A 26,831-nucleotide genomic window follows, 5' to 3' on the forward strand; every position below is an offset into this window, starting at 1 on the left:
GTATTGTAGTTAATCATACAGAAATATTTCCTGGACAGTTTTAAATTTCATGATTCCAAATTACAAATAGAATTCGGAGATACAGGATTCTTTAACGTGGTTTACTGACAGATCCTGTAAAAATGGCACTGTTGCCTTTGCAGCCATACTATTTTCAGATGAGGAAGAAGTACTAGAGGAAATAACTTCTGTCCAGCAGGAATGTCTGCACAGTATGCTGAATTAGCTGCTGTGTGCCATGTTTGCAGTAGAGGTTTGCAACATAAGTTGACAATATACACTGACTCAGACTATATTTTTTCAACTATATGTTATCACCTTAGGAAGTGGAACAAGAGGGGCTTTGTATTTGCAGATGGGGAGCACTTATAACATCACAATTTGTGGCAGTACCTCTTAGAGGCATTGCAGGAAAGGCAAGAGAGGGGACTTATGACAACTATTTGTTGGATAAAGGCTCATCAGAAAAGTATATCGTGGCAGTCCTTGGGCAACACTATAGCGGACATGTTAACTCAGGAGAGTTCTGAAAGCTCTGCCCAATTATCTACATCACAGAAGGGTGTTTATGTAGTACAGACACAAGCTACAAATGTCAAAGTTATTGACATAACTCCTGTAATGTGTCAAGAAAATGCCACAAGTGAAATACAGCAATGCGAGCAGGCAGATTGTAAAAAGGCAGAAATAGTGGGTACACCCAGGACGACAGTGGTACTGCGGTTTGACCTCTCTTCATCTCGTAATAAATTCATTGCACTATTTACACCATGAAAGAACTGCGGTACCATACAATAAGGTGACAGTTACATGGTGGGCGCCACAGCTCCGTGCCCATTGTCAGGAAGTTGTGGCTAATTGCAATCTTTGTGCTACAATTGTACCCACAGAGGAGTTAGAATATCTCTGGAAGTATACCAAAACCATCAGGTCCTTTTCTTGAGTGGCACTGTGACTTTCCTGACACGATACATAGGTGTCAAGGAAAACAAAACTTGCTTGTTTGTGTTTGCGGTTTTTCATAGTGGATAGAAGCTTTTGCTTGTATTAAAGAAACAGCTGCAGCCATGGTGACAGCTCTTGCTATTCATTTGATTCCACGCTTTGGTATAGCTGCTGCTGTCCACAGTGGGCCGCCGGCGTCCTCTCTTCCGCGGCCCAGAGGCCGCCTCCCACATCCTCTCTTCCGCGGTTCAGAGGCCACCTCTGACGCCCTCTTCCGCGGCCCGGAAGCAACCATGAAGCTCCTCTTCCACGGCTCGGAGGCCACCACTGACTGGGTCCTCTTCCGCAGCCTGGAGGCCGCTCTGGAGCTCCTCTTCATGCGGCAGGGAGCCGTCATCAATCTTCTTCCTTCATGGCAAGGAGCCGCCATAGTCAGGGCCTGCTTCCTCCTATACGGCAGGACGCTGCTCTCCATGGTCCTGCCTCTTCCTTAGGTGCGCGACCGCGCCTCCTCTCTCCATTTAAAGGGCCAGCAGTGGGCTGTCCTTCTGAGCTTCTCCTGCTGACATCCCCGAGGCGTTCCTCTTCAGCCCTATAAAGAGGGCTTTCTTTCATTCCATCGTTGCCTTCGCAAGGAGTTAGTCATGGAGTCGGACTGCTCCTGGATCTTCAGTTCCAGCTCTTCGTTCCTGAGCCTCAGTCCTGAGCATGTTCCGCTCTCCGCATGGTCTGCCACCAGCCTCTTCAGGTTGTGTAGGGTGCGCAGTGGGACAGGGTGGTCCGTGACCAGCCCACGTTGCCTGTGTAGAGCGCCCTGAGGGGCAGTGCCAGTCAGTCTCCGAGTATTCTGAGTCCTTGTCCTCGTCCCTTCCAAGTTCCAAGAGTCCTCGTCTCATCTGAGTCCAAGTTCCAAGCGACCTCGTCTCGTCTGAGTTCCAAGTTACCTCGCCTTGTTCAAGTCTTCGAGCCTAGTCCAAGTCCGAGGTCCCGTCTTGTTCCAGTACCATCGTCTGTCCTCGACCTCTGTCCGTCCTGCCGCATCTGCTGCTCCCTAGTGGCAGGTCCAAAAGGGCTATTGAGTGGCCGGAGGGCTACCCCACAGACCAGCATTGCATTGCTGGGTCTCTACCGGTGGATGGGGTTCGGCAGAGGTTAGGGCTCGGTGGTTAGCCTGTTCCTCCTATGCTTGGACACGTCTTGCCTGCTGCAGCACTTCCACGGAGCTCCTCGCTGCAGTCGCGTCATGGTCCAAGGGCACACATCTCCCCGGATTCAGGATTGTTCCCTTGCACTCCCTCAACAGCCTGTACCAAATTCAGGGATTTACCTAGATGTCGATTCACTAATGCAGAATACATCACGAGCACACTTTGCTCCCCGTCTATATTTATTTTTCCTTTTTTAACGTTACTTGGGGCATTTGTTCAGTTTTTCCAGTGACTAATTTTTTCTGGTTGCATTAGAGCAGATTCAAATCCTTCAAAGTTTTACAGGTCCCCTTTTACTTATGGTTCCTATACAGGCATTGCTCCTACCATGTGACAGAGGCCGGCCAATGGCACCGATAGCATGTCACATGGTAAGTGCAAAGGGCCATCGGCGCCATTTTGATTACTGGCAGCCGACAGCTCGAGAGCGGGAGAGCGTTCCAGGGACCCATGCTGGACCACTAGGGAATTTCAGCAAGTTTGGGAGGGGGGGGGGGTTTGAGAAGGTTGCAATGAATTAAATTTGAAGGGTTGGGGTGGATTTGGGTTTTGTTTTTTGGTTTTGTTTTTGTTTTTTTTTTACAAACCCCCCCCCCCCCATCTGTCTCCCCGGGGGGGGGGGGGCGCGGGCTGACAAAAAAAATCGGCCCGAACCGCAGGAAAACGATATTTCCCGCAGCAGGCTGATAACGAAGGCCAAACCAAAAGGTTTGGCTGAAAATTGAATCTGATTGGTGAATGAAAGAGGAGGCGGGCTTAGCTTGTTCTCATTCACTAATCATGGAAAAAAAAAAAAAACATCCCCTGAAAATAAGTACTAACCGTTTTTTCGGAGCTAAAAAAAGAATATAAGGCCTGTCTTATTTTTGGAGAAACACAGTATTTCAAAATTTTAGCCAATAATAATATTCTCCACTTAGCTTATGCAGCCCTTCTGGTCAGGAGCTAACCAGTAGCAGAATGACAATTGAAACCTGAAATTCACTAGACTTTCTGTCAGCTATGGGTTTAGAGACAGGGAGAAACCTAGGGAGTCTCATGGCTAGGCCAAATCAGAGAACAGAGAGAGAGAGCTAATATCACAGAAGAGAATTTGGAGTCTCAGGGCTAGGCCAGGGGTCAGGAAACAGAGTCCTAGGGTAGGCAACAAGGCAAGGAAGGGTCAGAAGACCAGCAGGCCACAGAGCAAGGCTTAATACAGAAGGCTGGATGGCCACAAGGCAAAACAAAAGCAAAGCTGGCGACACAAGGCCCAGAGGAAACGAGATGAAGCTAGTAATGGCTTCAGAAAGCCGCAAGGCAGAGGTGGCTAAGTGCACGGAGCCAAGAAGGACTTGATGCCGAAGCACTGAGGTATGGGAGAGACAGAATTAAGTAGGGCTGGAGTTTGGGTGTGGTACAGGCAGACGAGAAGGGCTTGGCCAGCCAGGGGAATGAGCTCATGGAGGTCCCCGATGGTGTGGGAGGCTGAAGCACAACCTGAGGACATGAGCCAGAGAATGCTGGAGAACAAGTCAGAGCTCTGGTGGAGGGGAGGCTGTACAGTAGCCAGAAACCACACAGCTTTTCGATTAGTTCTTCTAGTTTTTTCTTATCAGCAAAATGTCATTTTGAAAAAAAGAGTCCCCTCAAGAGACTAGATGGGGGTCCCTATTCTCGTGGCTTAATCTGGGGGATCCTTTATCAGCAGGAATGCAAAAAAGTCCACCAGACCTGGATCCCATGCTCCCCTAGGCAGGGGCTATAATCCCACCCTGGAATCTCAATGGGATCTTCTAGTTTTCCTGCTTAGCCACCTATTCTTCTCCTGGCCCCAATCACCCAGATCACTACCACCAATCACCTGCACCCTAGTGCAACGCTTATTTCCCCAACAGCCTACCAGGATGCTTTCTAAGGAGCTTCTAACTCTCATCCTGTCACCTTAAGAATTAGACTAGCCTTTAGGCACTAGCAAGGTCATCTGCACTGCTGTAGGCCCCTAGGTCCATACGAAAGCAGCCGAGCACATCAATGCCTCCATATGGACATGTGCACCCGCTGGGAAGCTAAATACAAAATTGGCCTGCAAAGTAATTCAAAAGAAATGGAGAAATTACTTACCTGATAATTTTGTTTACCTTATGTAGACAGGACCAGTGGGTTTATGCTCCCCTGCCAGCAAATGGAGGACGTGCATCTCCCTATGGGGATTGCTTCGAGTTTTTTGGAAGGAGAAATTTGAAATTCTAAATTCAGGAAAAGAAAGCCCCGGTATGGGGAAGGCATTGCTGCCATTACAAGGGACCGGGCTATACTCTCTACAACCCAATCAAAATCCTGTCCCGGGAATTGACTGAGGCACCGGCTGGGCCTTTGGAACTTTTTAGGATGGCCGCGAGAGCTCTGATGTTGTGGATAGGAACGAGAGGGTGGAGGATAATACCTCCTCTGGTGAAATACTACTTTTGGCCTGATCTCGCGCATCTCTTAGATGAGGAGGGGGATCTGGAGTGCTAGTGGAGAGTTGCTGAAGGGTCTCCTGATGGTCCTTGAGTTTGACCACTGCATCCATCTTATCTCCGAAGAGATTCTTTCCAGTGTACAGCACGTCAGCAAGCCTTTCCTGTACCTCTTGTCAGAGTTCCAAGGCCCACAGCCATGCCATTCTATGGGCGCCAATTCCTGCTGCAGAGATCCTCGATGCCATTTCAAAAACATTGTAGGTCACATGGACCTTTTGTATTCCTCACTCTATGCCCTTATGTATGAGCGACATGAGGGTGTCCTGCTGCTGTTGAGGCAGTAGCTTGGCCACCTCCTGCACCTGCTTCCAGATGTCCCATACGTACTGGCTCATGTAGAGCTAATAAGAAGTTATGCGGGCAATGAGCATAGCTCCCTGAAAAGCCTTCATCCCAAGAGCATCCATCACTCTATGATTCTTCCCCAGGGGTGCCGAGGAATAGGTCCAAGAATGCTTGGCTCTCTTGAGAGTAGTTTCAACCACCATTGATTGGTGGGGTAGCTGACGCTTGTCGAATCCAGCAGCCTTCTGGACAAGATAAACCGTGTCTGCCTTCTTGATCATGGAAGGCACTGGGAGGGTGTGTTTCCAGATCCTCAAAAGCAATTCCTTAAGGATATCATGCACCAGGACTGCCACGACCTCCTTTAAGAAGCTCTACAAACTGGAGGATCTCCAGCATTTTGTGCTAGGCATCATCTTCAGTTAACTGAAAGGGGATGGCCTCCACCATGAAACGTACAAACCCTGCGAAGGTAATGTCCTCAGGTGAGGACCTCTTTCGTTCCTCCGGGGGTCTGAAGGGAGACCAGAGGCATCATCTGAGACCTCCGTTGAGTCATTCACCACAGGGGTCATAAGGCTCCTCATCCTCCATGTCATGGACCAATGGCACTGGATGGGGGAGGGGGCCACAAGCCTCAGTGGTCGGGCTGGCCTAGGGGGAGCTTCCTCCTCAGAGGAAACAGTCGCAACCATCATATTGACAGGGGAAGGAGCTCCAGTGACCCATCAAGCTTCAGCGCCATTCTGGGAACCGATGTTAGCTGGGTTGGTAATGCATCTATGAAAGTGTGCAGAGACTCTAGCAGTGGCTCCAAGACAAAGTACTGGTGCCAGCACCATTGGTGCTGCTGGGACGATGCTCTGCATCACCCACTTGACATCCAACTTCACATGTCTCTCAAGCTCCTCCTCAAACACTGTCGATGCCAAAACAGACTAGGAGGGAAGGGGTGTGATTAGATCCTCTTTGGAACAGAGAGGAGGCTCGGTGGTTGGCACAGGGATAGACTGAGTTTGTGGCACATCTCTCCACCATAGGTGGAGAACTGGCTATCTTTGTCAAGGGGTCGCTGCGCGGGTATTACAGCATGAGCCGGTGCATCAATGGAGACCAGTATTGATGCTTCCTCAGCTTTCCTCAGTGTTCAGCACAGTTCCTTCCCCGATGCCAAGGCTGATGACGAGGAACCAGACATCTTTGGCCTGGAGAAGCCAGACGATGGTTGGTCTCCAGCGACCCTATCAGTGATGGCATCGCCGATGTCGATAGCTCGGTGTCCATCAGTGCAGCTCCATGGTCCCTCAATGCCAATGACTGACTTCTCTGACCTGAAGAGGCCAAAACCACGAGGCTCACTGACTGCATTGCTGTAGCTCTGTGAAAAAGAAGACATTGAAGAGGGACCCCACATGGATGTGTGGTATAGGGTATGCTCAATGTGGCCAAGTGAAAGTTCTAGAAACTTTGACATAAGTTTTCTGTGTTGGGGTTCCATCTAATGTTGTCAGCCATGTGTGAGGACTACCATCCTGCTTGTCCTCTAAGAAATATATTAAAAAGTCCCTATACAGATGCCTGAGGTACTCCACTGTTTACCCTTCTCCACTGAGAAAACTAATTATTTAGTTTTACTCTCTGCTTCCTTTTAACTAGTTTGCAATCCGCAATAGGACATTGCCTCTTAACCCATGACTAATTTTCTCAAGTCTCTCTCATGGGGCTCTTTGTCAAACGCCTTCTGAAAAACCAAATACATTACATCCACCAGCTCATCATTATCCACATGTTAATTAACCTCTTAAAAAAATGTACAGATTGGTGAGGCAAGATTTCCCTTGTGTAAATCAAAGCTGACTGTGTCCCATTAAACCATGTCTTTCTACTTGCTCTGTGATTTTGTTTTTTTAGAATAGTTTCCATGATTTTTCCTAGCACTGAAGTCAGATTCAGCAGTTTATAGTTTCCCGGATCAATCCTGGAATACATTTTAAAGATAGGAATTAAAATGGCCATCATCCTTCTTCAGGCATGACAGATCATCCCAACAATAGATTACAAATTACCAATAACAAATCTATAATTTTGTTTTTGAGGTCTTTCAGAACTCTGGGTTATATGCCATCTGGTCCAGGCGATTTGTTACTCTTTAGTTTGTCAATCTGTCTTATTGCATCTTCCAGCTTCATGGTGAGTTTTATCAGATTTTTTGTATCACCACTGAATACAGTTTCCGGCACAGGTATCACCCCAAAATCCTCTTAAGTAAACACCAAAACAAACAATTTGGTTATTCTGTGATGGCCCTACCTTCCCTAAATGCCCATTTAATCCCTCGATCATCTAATGGTCCAACCATCTCCCTCAGAGGCTGTTTTCTTTGGATACATTTTAAAATGTTTTTATTATAAGGTTTTTGCCTCTAAGGCCAGCTTCTTTTCAAATTCTCTTTTCGGCTGCCAAATCAAAATTTTATATTTATTTAACATGTTTTGTATACCGTCATTCGGTTTCGCCATCATAACGGTTTACAGTAATCATAATAGGTAGACAAAGTAACCTCAGGATTTCTACAGTGAGTATAATAGGTGAACGAGTTAGGTAACAATAGTATAAGGAACAGGAAGTGTGTTGGTTATTATATATTAAAAAGGTTCTTGAGCGGCGTATAGTGGGTTTTGTGGTTGTGATGAGACTCCATGCGTAGACAAGATGGTACCTCTGTTTTCATACTAACTTGCCAATACTTATGCTTTTTCCTGTTTTCCTCAGATAGATCCTTTTTCCAATTTTTGAAAGAAGTTCTTTTGACAAAAACAGCCTCTTCCACTTTACCTTTAAACCATGCCAGCAGTTGTTTTACTGTCCATCCACTTGGATGGACATCCACTTTTAGCCTTTGAAACTGCACCTTTCAGTTTTTCCTAGCAGCCTGTGACTTTTTAGTTCAGAGAGACTGCAAACAACTTTCTTTTGGGTAGTCCCCACTTGAGAAAAAACTTGTCATATTCTGATGCAACTACTACTCATGGAGGCTTAGGATCTAATTCAGCTTGTCTGCCAGAATGTTGTCTCTTCCCATCATATATGTGGCCCTCAGGGTCATTTGTTGTTTCCTCAGTTTCACACCTTGACAGCTTCCTAACATAGAAGGAAATGACCCAATTGTTCCCTGCTTATTCATTGCCAAAATGGGTCAGACCAACAGCCCATTAAGCCCAGTATCCTGTTTCCAACAATGGCCAATCCAGGTTACAAGTACCTAGCAAGATCCCAAATATACAATAGACTCCATTTTGCTGAAGCCCAAGGATAAGCAGTGGTATTCACCAAGTCTACTTGGTTAATAACAGTTTATGGACTTCTCTCACAGGAACTCGTCCAATCCTTTTTTAAATCCAGCTACATTAACTGCCTCTTCCATACTCCTCAGCAATGAACTCAAGAGTTTAACTGTGCATTAAGTGAAAATATGTTTACAATTTCTTTTAAATGTGTTACTAAGTAACTTCATGGAGTGTCCCTAGTCTTTGTATTTTTTTGAAAGAGTAAACAACTGATTTCCATTTACCCATTCCATTCATGATTCTAAAGATCTCTAACACATTTCCCCACTGCATCTCTTCCCCAAGCTGAAGAGTTCTAACTTATTTAGCCTTTCCTCAAAGAGGAATAGGTCCATCTTCTTTATCATTTTGATCCCCCTTCTCGGTACCTTTCCTAGGTCAGCTATATTTTTTTGAGATGCAGCAATCAGAACTGAACACAGTATTCTAAGTGTAGTCAAACCATGAAGTCATACAGAGGTATTATGATACTGTCCGTTTTATTTTCTATTCCTATGTTAATTCTTAACATTTTTTTTTTTTTTACTCCCACCGCACAGTGAGTTGAGAATTTCAATATATTTGTCCACAATGATGTCTAGATCCTTTTCCTGGGTGGTGATGCCTAACATGGAACCTAATATTGTAACTATAATTTGGATTCTTTTTACCTATGTGCATCACTTTGCAATTGTCCACATTGAATTTCATCTGTTATTAGGATATTCAGCTCCCAATCTCACAAGATCCTCCTGCAATTTCTCACAAACTGTTTGTGATTTAGCAACTTAGAATAATGTTGTGACATCTACAAATTTGATTACCTGACTCAATGCTCTGTTTTCCAGATAATTTATAAATATGTGAAAGAGCACTGGTTCCAGTACAGATTCTAGGGGTACTCCACTATTAACCTTCTTCCACTTAGAAAACTATTTAGTCCTACTCTGTTTTCTATCTTTCAAACAGTTCGTAATCCACAATAGGACATTATCTTCTATCCCATGACTTTTTAATTTTCTCAGAAGGCTCTCATGAAGGACTTTGTCAGATGCCTTCTGAAAATCCAGGTCCACTTTATCCATCAGCTCATCCATGCTAATTAACCTCGTAAAAAAAAAAAAAAAATGAAGTAGACTGGCGAGGCAAGACTTTCTTTGGGAAAACCCATGTTAGTCATGGCTTAAAGGGACATAGTATTCTACATATTTATTAATATTGTTGTTTATAATAGCTTCTACCATTTTTCTCAGCACTGACAGAGTTCACTGGTCTACAGTATCACGAATCACCTCTAGAGCCCTTTTTAAAGGCTGGTGTTACAGTGATTACCCTCTAATCTTCAAGTATAATAGACAATTTTAATGCTAGGATACAGATTACTAATAATTGGTCTGCAATTTCATTTCTGATTTGTTTCAGAACTTTGGTGAGTATACCATCTGGTCCAAGTGATTTGCAACTCCTTTGTCTGTTTGTCCTGTTACATCTTCCAGGTTCACCGCAATGTTTCAGATCCTCTGAATCATCACTCTAAATACAATTTGCGCATGGGAATTTCATCAATTTTCTCCATGGTAAACACTAAAGCAAAAAATGTGTTTAGTCTTTCTGCTATGGCTTTGTCTTCCCTAAGTGCCCCATTTATCCCTTGATCATTTAATGGCCCAATTGATTCACATGCTTCCTACTACAGATATATTTGAAAAAGATTTTATAATGAGTTTTTGCCTCTATGGCAAGCTTCTTTTCAAATTCATTTTGCCTATCTTACCAATGTTTTGCATGTATCTTGCCTGTACTTGCACTTTTTCTATTTTCTTCATTTGGATCCGCTTTCCATTTTTTTGAAAGACATTTTGGCTCAAATAACCTCTTTCACCTCTACTTTTAACCAAGCCAGCAGTTGTCTGGCCTTCCTTCCATATTTCTAAAAGTGTGGAATACATCTGTTCTAGGCTTTAAAGCTGGTATTTTTAAACAACATCCACATCTGATGTAATCTCTTAACTTTTTCTAATTTCTAGAAATACATGAAACTTTCCTGTGCTGACCAAGGGCTTACAGTGTAAATCCGTTGCATGTGGTCTCCCCCAGTGCAGAGTGGAAACACCTGTCAAAACAAGTTGATGTGAAATAATTTGAAAGGGTTAAGTATGGTTCAGAACAGCACAGATAAGCCACTCAGACAGGTCTCTCATGCCACAAACTCACTTTAGTCCCTCAGTGATTCTACTGAGATTTTAGTGTCCACTGGCACTGTCTCATATGAAGATATATCGGCATGACAATATGACTCAAGATCCTCAACATGTCCCAAGTAGATTATAAAATGACTGCAAGTACTATGGATATTAACACCGTGTTACTGTTGGCAGGGACAAAGGCTTTCCCTTGAGTCACGTCTAACAGGGCTCTGATGAACTCCAATTGAGATGATGGGATCATATTGTGTGGTATAATTTACTGATGAACATTAAGAACTCCAGCACATGGATTTATGTCTGAGACTTTCTCTTAACTATCCAATCACCCAAATAGTGAAAAACTAAAAAACTAAAATATCCAATGAATAGTGCAGTTTTTAGAATCCAATGGATTACAAAACCTGAGGCATCATGAATTTCCAGAAATCTTATCAGCTAAATCTGATCAATTTCTCTGACTAGATTAGAGATTTGGATCAAGGGAGAGTGTTGGATATCATGTTCTTGGATTTCAGTAAGGCTAACACAGTTCCCATTGGCAACTAATAAACAAACTAACTGCTCTTGGTATGGGCCCTAAAATGACTAAGTTAGAAATGGGTTGAGTAGGAGGCGACAATAGGAGTACTAAGTGGAGTTCACGCCAATGACAGATGTTGATAGTGCTGTGCTACCCATAGTCAACATAAAAAGTGCCAAAGTGGGGCTTGCTCCATACATGCAGGAGTCCAAAAACAATAGAAGCCTGCAAAGATCTAAGGATCAAAACCTCCTACTTATAGTTTGAAGAGACTTGGGGAAAAACAAGATGTTTACTACACAATATGCCAGCTCAAAATTACCATCATAGTGGGACTTCAGCATGAGGCTATCATTGTGAGCACCTCAAAATCAGCTAGTGGTACTGACAAGGCAGTTTCTGCTGCTCAATGTCCAGTGGTATAGGCTGCAATCTATTTAAATTTTAAAGTTAGAACAGGACTATTGTGAGGAGAAGATAGGATTACATATCTAGTTTTGAAAAGCTGCTGGAATAAAAACTTAAAACAGTAACCTAAAACCCACAGCTTCTGCCTGCTGAAGTGCCTAATAGCTTGCTTATTGTGGATATCCCAAAAGCTATATTTGCTGGGTGCTAGGAGGGCCAAATCTGGGAACCACTGTTCTAGAACTTGTTTGGTCAAGAACTCCTCACCCTAAGGTCCCCGTTTCTCTCTTTGCTTCTTAACTATCACATACTGCATGCATTTCATCTTCCCCAATAGTGCTTTCTTAATTTAGCCAGCAGTTTTTACCTTATACAAGACTTTTCTAGTCTCATTTCATGCTTACCATGAAGGTAATTTAAACTCACCGTCCTCTACCCAGGCCAGGAGAGGATTCAATATTATTCTGTTCCATTCGACCAGTTCCAACATCCCTTTTGACATAGCTTGAAGTGCTTTGCATTCGTGTTCTGTTTTGTCCTGGATGCCTTGTCTGTGGGCCTCGGACACCATTAATTAGACGATCAGTAGAAAAATTAAATATCGTGGGGCTCTCCAGAAGTCCAGGTCCTCTATCTGCATTCGGTATTGTATGTCGCAGGTGTGATTTTCCAGGATTCCTGCAAATAATTGAAAATGTTATCTATGTACTTCTATAGAAATATTTATAGAGAAATTAGACAGTCAAAATACATTCTTAAATTAAGAACTGACATTCTGCAAGCCAAAAGAAGCTTCCAAAAATTGGATAGTGGATCCAAATGAAGAAATAAGAAAAATCACAGGTACTAGCAAGTTAGATGTAATGAGTTAATAAGGCAGGCCAAAAGAGAATTTGAAAAGAAGCTCGCCAAAAAGACAAACACTCAAAATAAAAACATTTTCAAATACATTTGAAGCAAGAACCCTGTGAGGGAATTGGCTGGACCACGAGATGACAAAAAGGAAAAAAAGGGTGCTCAAGGAAGACAAGACCAAGGCAGAAAAACTAAATAAATTATGTTTCAGTTTTTACTGAGGAAGGTATTGGGGACACATTCTGTGAGGATGGTGACTCAGAGGAACTGAAGGAAATCATGGTGAACCAGGAAGATGGCGCAAACTAAAACTAAAGAGCAACAAATTTCTGAACTGGATAGTATACACACAGTTCTAAAGAAAATAAAAATGAAAACGCTTACTTACTAGCAATTGCCTTTCTCTTCCTTCTCATCCAAGTTCTTATCACCCTGTTATATGTAACTGCCTTTTCAGCACCTTTGTTATAGTTATGTTTACTATGCACCCCTGTTTTATGTGAACCAGCATGATGTGACTGCTGTCTCGAATGCCGGTATATAAAAATTTGAAATAAATAAAATAAATAAATAAAATAAATTGCTAATTTCTCTTTCAAAACCAGCTATGGTACCTGATAACTGGAGGGTCACATAATGCCGGGAGACAGATTTTGGAAACTGAATGAGTCCTTAATGCAAGACACCTGCTTTGTCAAGGACTTGGATTTACAACTCCACGAATATTTTACATTAAATCAACACCCTACGGTTACTTCTGGCACCCTTTTTGGGAGTGCTCAAAGGCGGTAGCACGAGGGCTATTGATCTCTAGGGCAGCGATGTGCAAGCGTAAACGGCTACAGGCCAGAGAGGATATTCTGGCTCAGATCACTCAACTGACCAGGGAACATATGAGAACACGATCGCATCGTTGTTATCAAAAGTTATTAGTGTTGAAATAAACTCTATATCAGCTGGATAATAATCAAGTATTACATGCACTGGATATCACTAAGCAGGTATATTACGAGGGGGGATATAAGGCAGGCCGCCTCTTGGCGCGACAATTGAGAACTAAAATATCCCAAAATAACATTTCTAAAATCAAAGACGATAAAGGGCACATTTTTTACAAAGTCCTCGGAGATTAGGGATATCTTCTCCGATTTCTATCGCACACTATATAGTGCTCAGATGAATATCCAATAGTCTGACATTGCAGATTACCTGAGTGATCTTGACTTACGTTCCCTAACTCCAGAACAACAACAGTCTTTGGAGGCCCCTATCACAGACAGCAGAGGAGGTAGTATCTGTTATCAAATCTCTTAAGCTGGGTAAATCACCTGGCCTTGATGGGTTCTCCGGGGCCTATTATAAAAAATGTGCTACTACAGTGGCGGAACCGCTAGCTCAATTTTATAATGGCCTCCGGGAGGATGGAATTATTGGCTCGCAGGCAAATGTGTCTGGTAATACAGTGCTCGCCAAGCCTGGGAGGGATCCTACATTATATGTATTTCTTTCAGACAGATCTCCCTCATTAATGTATATCTTAAAATCTTGGCCAGGCTTTTAGCTTTATGACTTAATATCTACCTGGCCTAGTTCACTCTGATCAAGTTGGTTTCGTGCCACAGCGTATGGCGGCTGATAATATTCGCAAGGTGCTCGACCTAATATGGTGGGTCTGCAAGGAACAGGAACCAGCTGTGTTACTATCCATCGACGCTGAAAAAGCGTTTGATTTAGTTCACTGGCCATTCTTATTTCTCACTTTGCAAAAACTGGCATTTGGACCCTACTTTATTAAATGGATACAAAAAGTATATTATCATCCGAAAGCGAGGGTTAAGGTTAACAATGGTTACGGTCCAGCATTTGACATTGTACGCGGCACCAGACAGGGGTGCCCTCTGTCGCCCCTACTTTTTGCTCTTTATCTTGAACCTCTGACTATCAAGATCAGATCACCACCTGATATTCAGGGGGTCAATTTGGGAGGGACTCATTATTCGCTGATGATGTCCTATTAACCTTAATGGATCCAGCACGATCGCTGCAGGGAGTATTGAGGGAATTAAAAAAGTTCAGTAAGGTTGCAGGTCTCAAGGTGAACTTCGAGAAATCGGAGTTACTCAATATTAATCTGAATCCCACTCTAGTACAGACGTTAAAAGAGCGGCACCTATTTAAGTGGGCCAAATCTCATATTAAATACCTGGGAGTTCAACTATCTGCTAAGCTGCCGGACCTCTACTCTCTAAATTATCTCCCCCTCATTGATAAACTCACTCTGGATATGAGTAGATGGAACAAGAGAAGCTTTTCTTGGTTAGGACGGATTGCCATCACTAAGATAAAGCAAAATTGCTTACCTTGTAATAGGTGTTATCCCAGGACAGCAGGATGTAGTCCTCACATATGGGTGACATCAGTAATGGAGCCCTATAGCCTATAGGGCTATAGGGCTCCATTACTGATGTCACCCATATGTGAGGACTAGCATCCTGCTTGTCCTGGGATAAAGCAAAATTGCTTACCTTGTAATAGGTGTTATCCCAGGACAGCAGGATGTAGTCCTCACATATGGGTGACATCAGTAATGGAGCCCTATAGGGCTCCATTACTGATGTCACCCATATGTGAGGACTAGCATCCTGCTTGTCCTGGGATAACTATCTTACCAAAGCTGCTTTATCTTTTTTCATCATTGCTAGTATATATACCCTCGCCAATTCTGCACAGCTGGCAAAAAAAAAATCTTCGACTTCATCTGGAGGCGATGCCCACCTCGGTTAGCAAGACAGGTACTATATTTACCAAAATCACAGGGAGGCTTGGGAGTCCCTAATCTATTAGGCTATTATGCAGTATCGCAATTGCAAGCAGTCTTAGATATACATCGTAGGGTAGCCCCTAAGCAGTGGGCACTCGTAGAACAGCAGATTGTGGGACCTATGGCACTGTCAGCAATTCCATGGCAGCCTCGTGCTACCTGGAGACCAATTCAGGCCATTCCCTGGTCACTGGCAGTCACCATATGTGTGTGGGGAAACAATCGTCGCCGCCTCTTTGGGGAGCATACATTTTTTTTTACCAAACATCCCTACTACATAACATTTGCTTACCTACTGGTTATCAAACACAATGTCTTCAACATTGGCAGGAGATGGGGGATCACCACCATTGGTCATATATTATCCCAGGGCGCCATCATTCCCAGGGACAGGTTTTTCACACAATTTCAACTTGACCACCTTAATTTTTTGGCATATGCACAAGTGACCCACCATGTACAGGGCCTGCAGAGGGACCTACTGTTTACATAGTGATAAGCTCAAAGGCTCAATATCTAAAATATATCAATTGTTCTTCCCTAGCTTGTCTGAACCGTGTAAGTTTATCTCCAGGTGGGAAATTGATTTGGGCAGACAACTGAGAACGAAGGCCTGGGGAGAGGTTTTTAATAATGCTAGGAGGTGTTCTATCTCTGCCCATATGCAGGAAAACTGCTATAAGATAATATATAGGTAGTACCTTACTCCGGATAGGCTTCACCGATTCTCTCCTTCGGTGTCGGACTCCTGCTGACAGGCATGTGGGGAACGTGGTACGTTTTTGCATATTTGGTGGGAATGTTCCCTAATTAAGAAGCTGTGGGATGCGGTGTTTCAACGGCTAACTACCCTTTTGGGAGTTTTACTGGTACCCTCTGTTGATACAGCATTATTGCAAATTTTCCCTGATACTGTTAATAAAAACCACAACAACGGTTTTGTATGCAAATATTTATTGCTGCACGTAGTCAGATAGCTCTTTGGTGGAAGTCGCATCAGATCCTGAGACTCCAGGACATTACTGACATACTACATCAATACCATAAGTTGGCTTCCTTAACAGCAACCAAACACAACAGAATGACTTCTTTTTTGAAGCTCTGGAAATCCTTCATGGATCATGTTGCCCTCTTGTGATCTTCCTGACATTGTATCTTCGTGGAGGCGGTGCAGGGGTTACTATGCTGGACAGCCCATTACAATGTTCAAACAGGAGTGATGCTTGATAGGCTTGTGCATATCTGTTAAACTATAGGAGAACTATGAAACTGGAAGATGGCATTGCTGTTCTCTACTGGCTTATATCTTGTGATATTGTGGACTACACGGATATACATGAATCTGTTCTGGTATTATACTACCATGGGAGGAGAGGGGGGGGGGAGGGGGGGGAGGGGATGGGGAATGTTTACAATTTTGCGCTGACTGTGTGCTGTATTGTCATGTGTTCAAACAATCTGTTTACAGTTGTGCAAGTTGTTGCTTAAAACCTTAATAAAAAAGGTAAATTTAAAAAAAACATCCACTCCTTGAGTACCATTGATAGTAGAGCCTATGGACCTCCTGTGTGATAAACAGTTGGAGACATCCCCAATGAAATTGGAGATTGAACTGACAGACAAGATATACATACCATACTTGCCATGGATAGGCTGGTGCTAATGAGGCTTGCCCTCGCTTTGTCCTGCAAGATCTTCTTGACTGTCCTGGCAATAATAGGAATTGGTGGGTATGCACAGAGCACACCAACACTCCAGTCTAGCATATAAGCATCAGGAGATGATCTTTAGCAGCTCAAATACATGGAGCAGAACTTTTCTTTTGTCCTCTAAGGCAAATAGGTTGATCACTGGCATTTCCCACCAAATGAAAAAACTGTCCATGATCCCTTGATCCAAGGAACATTCACCTAGCTGACGCAATCTACTGAAATTATCCACCAATATATTCTGGATTCCAGGAAGACAGGCTGCCTGGAGATAGGCACTAATATGACCAGCCCTTGACCAATTCAAAGGTCCTCTTCTCAGAGTGCATATAAGGCTGTCTATCCTTGTTTGTTCATATAGAAAATGGCCACCTTGTTGTATAGCTGGATCAAGATTCTCTTGCCCAGGAGTGGGTGAGAAAAGACCTTAGAGTATAACGGATGAGTTGTAGCTCCAGAAGGTTGATTTGCATGTGGTTTTGTAGTAGAAACTAAGCCCCTTGGGTCTACATAGCACCTGTATGGCATTCTCTACCCTATAGTTGAGGCAATTTTAAATAGGTCACTTGATGTACTGGAATGCATAGCGAGGCATCCACTAGAATCTCCGGATTTATCCACCACTGAAGGGAAGACTACATCTTTGGAATTAGAGATCTTGTGGAATAATGGCCGATAGAACTAATCCCACTAGCCTCAGAGGGCCCACTGGAGATCCCATACGTGTATGCGAGTCAGAGGAACCACATCCACTGCCATGTGATCTAGAAAATGATGACCAACCTAGCTGACATTCAGTTCTTCTGAAAAAGGGATCTCACCAGGCCCATCAAAACAAAGAAACACCTTCTCCCAAAGTGAGTCTATCCAGACTCTATGAACTTTATCCTGTGGAATGGGATTAAGTTGGACTTTGAGAAATTGACCAGAAATCCCAGGGACTGCAGAAGTTGGATGGTTGTCATAAAGAATTCGAGCAGGCCAAAGGGATGTTTTGAAACTAAACAATCACGCAAATATGGGTACACACAAACTTCTTGCTGAAGAAGCAGTGCAACTACAACTGCTAGGCATTTCATTAATACTCTCGAGGCCACTGAACGGCCAAAGGGGAGCACTTTGTACTAGTAGTGCAAGAACCTCATCACAAGCCTGAGTAATTTGATGAGTGAGGTGAACAGGAATGTGCACATAAACATCTTTCAGATTTAGAGCACACAATCTCTCAGCTGAATGAAGATCAGAATAATCTACAAGAAATTCACCTTGTACTTTCTATTTGTTCAGCTGTTGGTAAATCCAAAATAGGCCCAAAGCCTTCTGTCTTCTTGGGGATTAGAAATTACTAACAGAACAGAACCCATGACCATAATCCAGAGGAAGGACAAATGATTGCCATCTGCTGAAAGAGGCTACTTCCAACTACAGTTGAGCATACAGAGGGGTCAGATCTGAAGACTGATCTTTGTTGGGTCAGAGGAGCACAACAGAAGTGCAAGTTGTATCCAAACTCCACAATTTTCAAGACTTGTCTGTTTTTGGTGTTACAGATACATTCTTGAAGGATGAACTGGATCTTTTTGACCCACCAGGAGAGGTGAGGAGACAGGTCTCAAAGGTCAACCAAAACTGGTGCCAGGGGGAGACCAGTTTTGCAGCCCTCCTGATTTTGGCCCGGAACACCCACAGTCAAGGCCCACATGAGGGGAGGAGCCGGAGTGCACCTTAAAATCTGTGCGGCAGAGCCGAGACGCCCGGGAGACCGGTTTTGCAGCCCTCCTGATTTTGGCCCGGAACACCCACCGTCAAGGCCCATGTGAGGGGAGGAGCCGGAGCGCACCTTAAAATCTGCGGCAGCGGCGCCCCGCCGCACCACCAAAGCCGTGCGCGCCTAAGGGGTGCGCATGGCTTGGTCCGGATTAGGTCGGATAGGAGGAGATCAGCCGTCTCTATCCATTGAGACTTTGGCTAAAGACAGCACCGATAAAACCTATTTCAGAGCTATTTTGTTTTCTAAATTTACATGCCGGCGAAAAGGAAAGGGAAGGTGAGGGTGTTTCCTTCAGAACCCCTACCTCCCCTTTTACAGCTTGAAATAAACCGTTTCATGAAACAGTTGGAAAAAGAGGGACCCAGTGAATCCATTGGAAGCCTCTCGGTAGAAGAACGAGAAGCTCCCCAGGATGAGGCTTTCCTTAGCCCTGATTTGCGTCCACCCCCAGCCCAACGCGGCGCAGACGAAGAAGCAGCGGCGATCCCTACCGAAGTGGTTGGTCAATCGCTAGTCTCTGAAGGAGCTATCTCCGTACTGGATTCTGAAGAAGAGGAGACAGCAGCGGTGTCTGCTAGGGAACAACGAGAGTCTTCCTACTCTGAACAACCGGAGGATGCAAGGCCAAAAACATCTAGACCTGAGACGGTAACATTAGGGGTACTATGGGACTTGGTCAGTGGGTTAAATGTGACTGTCAATAGATTGGAAGGAAAGATTGATACAGTGTCCTCTAATTTATCTCAACAGTATTTGGGTATACAGCAGCAAGTGAATGAAATTGGTACAAGAATGGATTTAGCTGAAGGGAATATTAAATCTATACAAGCAGTGAATACAGTTATGTTAAAAGATCAGTCCTCATGTTCTAAGAGATTAGAAATAATAGAAAATAATATTAGACAATTAAATGTAAGGGTCATGAATTTTCCAAGAATAGCTGGGGAAATACCTTATGTTTCATTTAAAAGATTTCTAACAGAAGCTCTTGGTTTCTCTGATAATATGATTTCTATAAACTCTTGTTTTTTCGTAAAAGAAAAAAAGAACTTCTGGCTTAGTAGTTTCTGTCCCAACTAATCTAACAAGCTTTTTAGAAAACTCAGCCGTACAGGTGTTAGATAGAGAAACTTTAATTGTTTCATTGATATCAACGGCTGATATAAGCTGTTTAATGAGAACATATTTCCAGAAATTTCCTATAACATACCTTGGACAAGATGTTAAGATTTTTCCTGATTTACCCCCAATTACACATGTAAAGCGACGTCAATTTCTTGAATTAAGACAATGAGTCTTAACTTTAGGTTTCACTTTTTTGTTAAAGTATCCCTGCCGTTGTATTTTAAAAAGAGGAACTGAATCTTTTGTTTTTACTCAGGTGGATCAGTTAAGCCAATTTGTTGAGTCACGAGTACCTGTAACCTCGTCCCCAGTTGAACCTTGATGTTCAGGAGTTAGTAATAATCTGTGTGCTGATTACTAAATTTAATTTTTGAAAATTTTTGTTTGAAATATTCTTCTCTTGATTTAGCCAAATAGGTCTCAGACTTATTGTGAGTTTTCTTTAACTTACAGGTCGATACTGTAAGGCCGCGTTAGAAAGAGTGCGGCAGTGCCGGGCGCACCCTCGTTCCCCGCACGCACAGTCCTGCTCACATACCGCTCGATACTCTATTTAAATTGCTTGCAAATGCAAGCCGCATCTGCAAAGCGTTAGGCGAAGGGTTAGGCCCGCGCAACCCATTTTACTGTATAGGCGCTTAATACAGCGCTTATACAGTATCCTGGGTGCGCTGGTACCTGTCATTTCAAATGTCATTTCAACTGACATTTGAAATGACAGGTACCAGGAAGTGGCTGGTTCCCCCCCTCCTGAAGCAAGGCGCAGGCGAAAATTAAAACAAAAGTGTAAAAAAGGTAAACTTACTGGCGGGAGCTGGCGGGCGCGCATTCGAGGCGGGGGCGAGTTCATCGAGGCGGGAGCCGGCAGGCGCGCGTTGATCCAGGCAGCGGCGGGAGCCGGTGGGCGGGCGTTGATCCAGGCGGCGGCGGCGGGAGCCGGCGGGCGCACGTTGATCCAGGCGGCGGCGGGAACCGGCGGGCGCGCGTTGATCCATGCGGCGGAGGGAGCCGGCGGCGAAAGCGGCCTCCAGGAGCCCCCGCCGGCAGTGAATGAATGCACGCCTGTGTACGCCCGTGCAATTTCGGCGCTCAAGGCGTGACGGCACGACGCTTGACGTCACGGCATGTGACGTCGGCGTTCGGTAATGCACTGCCTTGAGCGCCAAAATTGCACAGGCGTACACAGGCATGCATTCATTCACTGCCGGCGGGGGTTGCTGGAGGCCGCTTTCGCCGCCGGCTCCCTCCGCCGCCTGGATGAATGCGCGCCCTCCTGCCGCCGCCTGGATCAACGCACGCCCACCCGCCCGCCAGCTCCCCCCGCCGCCTGGATCAACGCGCGCCCGCTGGCTCCCGCCGCTGCCGCCTGGATGAACACGCGCCGCCGGCTCCCGCCTCAATGACCGCCCGCCCGCGTGGAGATGGGGGATTCGGAAAGTGACATCCAAAGTATTTATAACAACTTTACCAACAACTTGTTTTAAGTTCATTTAAGGAATCGCATGTGTAGTGCAATGATTCACAATATCATGTAAAAAAAAAAAAGGGGGGGGGGGCTAGCCGACGAGATTAAAAGCTGCCCTTTCATATATTTAATGGTTTAAAAGTTTTTAAGTTTTCTTTTGAGGGAAAGTTTGCCGTCTACCCTTAACCCTTGCCTCTAACGCAGGGGTAGGGGTAGGCGGTAAGTTAGCAGGTTAAACGCGGGGCAAAACGGCAGGGTAAAATAGCGATAGTCAGGGCGCGTGTTACTGTATGGGAGGGAATAGCTAATTCGATAGTTTACATCTGATATACATGCCGCATGCGGAAGGGGTTACCCGGGGATTTAAAGAGGCGGTAAGGATGGATTAAAGGGCATAGTGTATCGCAGGAAGGGCTAACGCGGCCGGAAAGTGAGTAGAAAGCCGGTTAGGAGCAGGGTAACCGCGGCCGCACTTTACTGTATTGAGCTGTTAGTAGGTTGGACTTTTGTTTATATTTCTTTTTCAACAGTATGAATGATTTCAAAAATTGGGATTTATTACATTAACATGATATATTCACGTTCTGTTTGAAATTTATTGTTGCAATACTATATTGTATTGAATGTTATTCATGATTATGCAATTGAAAATTATAAATAAATAAATAAATAAAAACCTGGTGCCAGAATTAGACTGTGATTGCTGCTGGGCCTTTGGCTGACGCTTCTTCCTCTGCTGACATCTAGCAGGTAGCTACTGCTATAGAGTAGGTGGGGGTGGGGGTTCAATGAATGAAAAGGCTGGAAGTACTTGTGTCTAGGACGAGCTGGTTGATCCCTGGCTACTGAGGAGAACTGTAGAGTGAATTGATCAGAGCCACTGTCTCCTCTGCACCTTGTTTATTAACACATTTTCCCCATACAGGGCACATTTACCAGGTAGCCATGTATTTCTTCACGGATGCTGCTCACTCTCAACTACACAAGTCTCTGCATGCCAACCAACAGAGATCTGGCCACAGTGTCAAAGGTTTTATACATGGAGCACATGAAATGCTTCTCCATTTTCTGTGTCCTCTACAGCATGGCAAAGTCAGCATGATCCAGGTCTGACAACTCAGTTAACAGCTTCAGCTTCTCGATGCACTCTCAGATATTGAACCACAAACACCTGGTGTCACAATCCAAGTGCTAAACATGGAACCTGAAAATCTCAAATGTGTCCAATGCCTTGGTACCCTTCCCAGGATGCATGTTAGAGAGGTCCCGTGTACGCTTAATTTTTTTAAATCCAGACTTCATCACCAGAGTGATGCAGCAGATGGACTACCCCAAAATATTTTAAATCAATCTTTTGGGCCAATGGAAGATCGGGCCTGCCATATCTATTTGCAGAGCCTCAAAGAGGCTATGGATTGTGACACACAATCTCTGGGGGAGGGGGGCTGAAGAAATTCTAGCAAACTGAAAACATCCATTCTTGAATCCTGCTTTCTCTTACTGATGGCCAATCTTTTTGCTAATTTATCCAGAAAATGGGAGTAAATTATATCTTCCACTGGAGATGTATGATCAGGTAAGTCAGGTAGGGAGGATCTGAACAAAATCCTTGTCAAATCCATCTAATCCAAACAAGGAGGAACACTCAACCAAGAACAAGACAATAAGGAGAACGTGGAGGAGATCTCTTCTGGTCTGAGGGGGAAATGCCCAAGAGAAACTCAAAATGATTTGTTTTCCTTTGGAGCTATGAAAGGACTCCCCTTAGGGAGGCAGCTCCACCATCTCATTACAGGGATTCATCCCCTCTGCTGGGAGGCCCAGAGGACAAGCATGAGCCCCTAGTGCACTCTGTGGAGCCCCAACATGAGGGACAAGTTTCTATATCCTGGACAAGAGATATTCCAAAGTCCATCTCTCGTCACCAGGGCTTTAGGAGGTAGAGAAATTCTTCCTCTGACAGCTGGGCCCCCCCTATAGGTTGAGGGACTCTGCAGAGGAGAGACATCCCCTTTGGAAACCCATATAGGCTCACCCTCACTGATGGCTGTCAATACTGGCTGCACTGAGAAAAAACTCAGGACCTCAGTATTTGCAAATGTCGAATTAGTAGGAAAAGGTGCATTCTGCACTGTCCACATTGAAGAGTTCCACTGACTGGTGCTGGAACTGACCATCAATACCTGCAGAACCTCTCTGCACCAGAAGTCTCTCTTTCATAGAAGACTATCATCCTTTCATACTAAAGTAATCCATTCTGTCAAGATCAAAGGTATTCTCATGCCCCATGTGTGGCTTGCAAGGAAATTTTGCTGATGAGTGGAATCGGATGGTATGCATACAGAAGACCAGTTCTATATGCATATAGCTCCAAAGGGTATGCATATAGAAGACCCGTTGCCCATGATTGGGCGAAGGCATCCCTTGCAGGTGTCTCGCGGCTGAGGTGTAGAGAGAAGAACTGGTCTAACTTTGTGGTTGTGAATTGACACAAAGGTCTGTGTGTGGGTGGCCCCACTGGTGGAGAATCGTGTTTGCTACAGTGGGATCTAGGGACCATTCATGGGGATGAAAGGTCCGGCTGAGATTGTCCGCCATCACATTGTCCACGCCTGCCAGGTAGGTTGCTCTCAGTATCATGGAATGAAAGAGAGCCCAGGCCCAGATCTGTGCTGCCTCTTGGCACAGCAGGTAACAGCCTGTGCCCCCTTGTTTGTTGAGGTACCACGTCGCTACCTGGTTGTCTGTTTGAATTAGGAATACCTTGCTGGATAGGCAATCCTGAAAAGCGAATAGGGCATACCGTATCGCCCTGAGCTCCAGAAAATGTATCATGTGGTTTGCTTCTGCTGTGGTCCAGGTTCCCTGGGTTTGTAGATTGTTGACATGGGCTCTCCAACCCAGGTTGGAGGCATCTGTGGTTAAAGTAATCTGAGGAACTGGAGGTTGAAAAGGTAGTCCTATCTGATGATTGGACGCCTGTATCATCAAACTAGTGAAAGTCGAAGCTGGCTGGTAACGTGGACAATATGGGACAAATGTTGGTGTGATTGGGACCACTGGAACTTTAAAGTCCATTGTATTACTCTCATGGCTAGTGAAGCGATTGTGTAACGTGAACTGTAGAAGCCATGTGCCCTAACAAGTTTAGCAGATGACGAGCTGTAGTAGTGCGGCGAGTCTGAATTGCTTTGGCTAAGGCTGTCAGTGTGCGTGCTTAGTCCTTCAGGAGGAATGCTCTGGATTGAATGGTGTTGAGATCTACTCTGATGAACAAGAGGGTGCATGATGGAGTCAGATGTGATTTGGGATAGTTTGTGAGAAACCCCAAGGATTGTAGCAGGCGTATGGTAAGATGGAGGGATTGAAGTACTATCTCCTTGGATGGACCTCTGAGTAGCCAATCGTCTAGATACAGATAGACATGGATACTGTGCTGCCTTAGGTAAGCTGCTACTACTGCCAAGCACTTTGTAAACACTTGGGGTGCTGACACTAGGACGAACGGTAGCACTCTGTATTGAAATATCTGTGAACTACTATGAATCTGAGGTATTTTCGAAGAGGAGGGGGGATATGACTATATAGGCATATGCCTCCTGAAGATCTAGAGAGCAGAGCCAATCTCCCCTTTGTAGGAGAGGGAGCGTAGCGCCCAAGGTAACCATCCTGAACTTTTCCTTGCGAAGATGTTTGTTTAGGGCGTAGAGGTCCAGTATAGGACGTATGCTGCCTGACGTTTTTAGAATTAGAAAATACTGATAGTAGAACCCTTTTCCTCGCTACAGTCGGGGAACTGGTTCCAAGACCTTGGACTGCTGGAGAATCAAGAGTTCTGCCTCGAGAAGTGGCGTGTGGTCGGTTAGACTCCACGCTGGACACGGAGAAGAGTCCGGTGATTGTGTAAGGAAATTTAGATTTTAACTGTAGGCAACCACAGAAATGACCCATTGGTCGGTGGTGATTGTGTGCCATGTGTTGGCAAAGTAGCACAGGCAGCCTCCCACAGGAAATATTGTCGGAGGCGGGGGTTGACTGCTGCTCTCTAGAAGGGCGTCAAAACCCCAATGCAGAACCAGTCTGAGAAGCTGGTTGGCTTTTGGGCGTCTATGCTGACGAGGATGACCTCTTTGAGAGGGTCTGGACAGTCGTGTGCGAGATGGAGGAGGGTAATACCTACGCGGTTTAGAGGATAGCCTCTTAGGTTCTCTTCTGAATGGCCTCTTGGCGGTAGACGGGAAGTCTGAGGGGACAGTGGACAGTTGGCGCAAGGTCTCATGGTGATTTTTGAGTTGTGCCAATGCCTCCTGAATTTTCTTGCCAAAGAGATTTGTCCCCTGTGCATGGAAGATCTGCCAACCTGTCCTGGACTTCTTGGTGTAAGTCAGAAGATTTGTAAACTTGGAGCTGACTGAACTAGGTACGTGGCGTCGGTTTTCCTATTCACTGGTGTAACAGGTCGAGCAGAACTTCATGGACTGGAACTGCCATCACCTCCTCGGGGGCATCCACGAACTGGAGCACTTCCAGCATTTTATGCCTGGCATCCTCCTCCATTTGAAGTTTAAAAGGGATGGTTTCAGACATCTCTTATGAAGTTTGTAAATGTGAGGTCTTCTGGAGGGGAGTGGTGGAGTTCTTCTGGGGGTGAAGGTGCTGACAGGTCTTCTGAGTCTTGAGAGTCAGAGGCATTGTCACCCCAAGGGTCGTATGGTGGGTCTCCTACACCCTGTGGGCCTTCAGATGGAGGTAAAAGTCCAAATCCAGCTAGATCTGGAGGTGACACCGATGGAAAAGATGGAGGCACCGAGACAGGGGGAGGCGGCACAGAGGACGGCGGTGGCACCGTTGGTATCGGTGTTTCGATGGTCGGTGTGTAAAAGCACCAGATGGTCCTGGAATCGGCTCCGGCATCGGTGGAGGCTCTTCCTCGTCCGAAGACAAAGGAATCTGGATCGATGGTGGTGGGGGAAATCGATGTTCTCGGAGGTGCCGCTAGTCTGGAAGGAACGGGCACCGATGGAAGTGCACCGATCAGGATGTCCAATCTTTCGAGGAGTGGAGCCAGCATGGTAGGCACCGGATTAGGTGTCGGCATGGGAGTCGGCGCCGGTGGTGATTGGAATCCTTGAAGTGCCAGAAGGACTGCCTCTTGGACTATCCGGTCCAATTCCTCCTGAAAGGCTGGTGTTGGTAACACAGTCACCGGGATTGGAGGCTGAATAGGCATTGCCGGAGGGTCCACAGAAATTTGTGGAGTCTCGGCTCCCAGCACCAGTGCAGGTGGGGAACGCCTGGATGTCCCGAGTCCAGAGGAGGATTTGGGGGGGGGGGGGGGCTCCTCTCCCCGGGACTTCTTGGACGGCGGCTCAGTCGATGCCTTCTCGGTGCCGGCATCGGATGAAAGCACACGTCGGTGTCGATGACGGCACTTTTCTCGATGTTCGGCCGGGTCCTTCTCCAGCACAGAGGATGAGGATGATGATGCCTTTGAGTGCGAAGATGCTGGTAACGGCCAGTCACCAGTGTCTCGACGGTGTTGAGAAGTCGATGGAGACTGAGTCGATGAAGACAGCAGCTTCCGACTCTGTGCACTCTTGGCCGGAGTAGACAGACGAGCGCTTAGATTTGAACAGGTGTTCCATCTTTTCTAAGTGGGCCCGGTGGCCTTTTGGGGTCATT

General features: G+C 45.2%; 1 protein-coding gene across 5 annotated transcripts in view; it reads right to left on the minus strand.

Moving 5' to 3' along the window:
- LARP4B (La ribonucleoprotein domain family member 4B) overlaps positions 1-26,831 on the minus strand; it is a 521,092-nt gene that overhangs the window by 146,235 nt on the left and 348,026 nt on the right. For all 5 annotated transcript variants that reach the window (XM_029588536.1, XM_029588537.1, XM_029588533.1 and 2 more), the window contains one exon: positions 11,830-12,081. In XM_029588536.1, the coding sequence (XP_029444396.1) occupies positions 11,830-12,081 (252 nt within the window). The remainder of the gene's footprint in view (positions 1-11,829; positions 12,082-26,831) is intronic.

This window comes from Rhinatrema bivittatum, chromosome 2 (assembly GCF_901001135.1).
Source record: "Rhinatrema bivittatum chromosome 2, aRhiBiv1.1, whole genome shotgun sequence".
NCBI lineage: Eukaryota > Metazoa > Chordata > Amphibia > Gymnophiona > Rhinatrematidae > Rhinatrema > Rhinatrema bivittatum.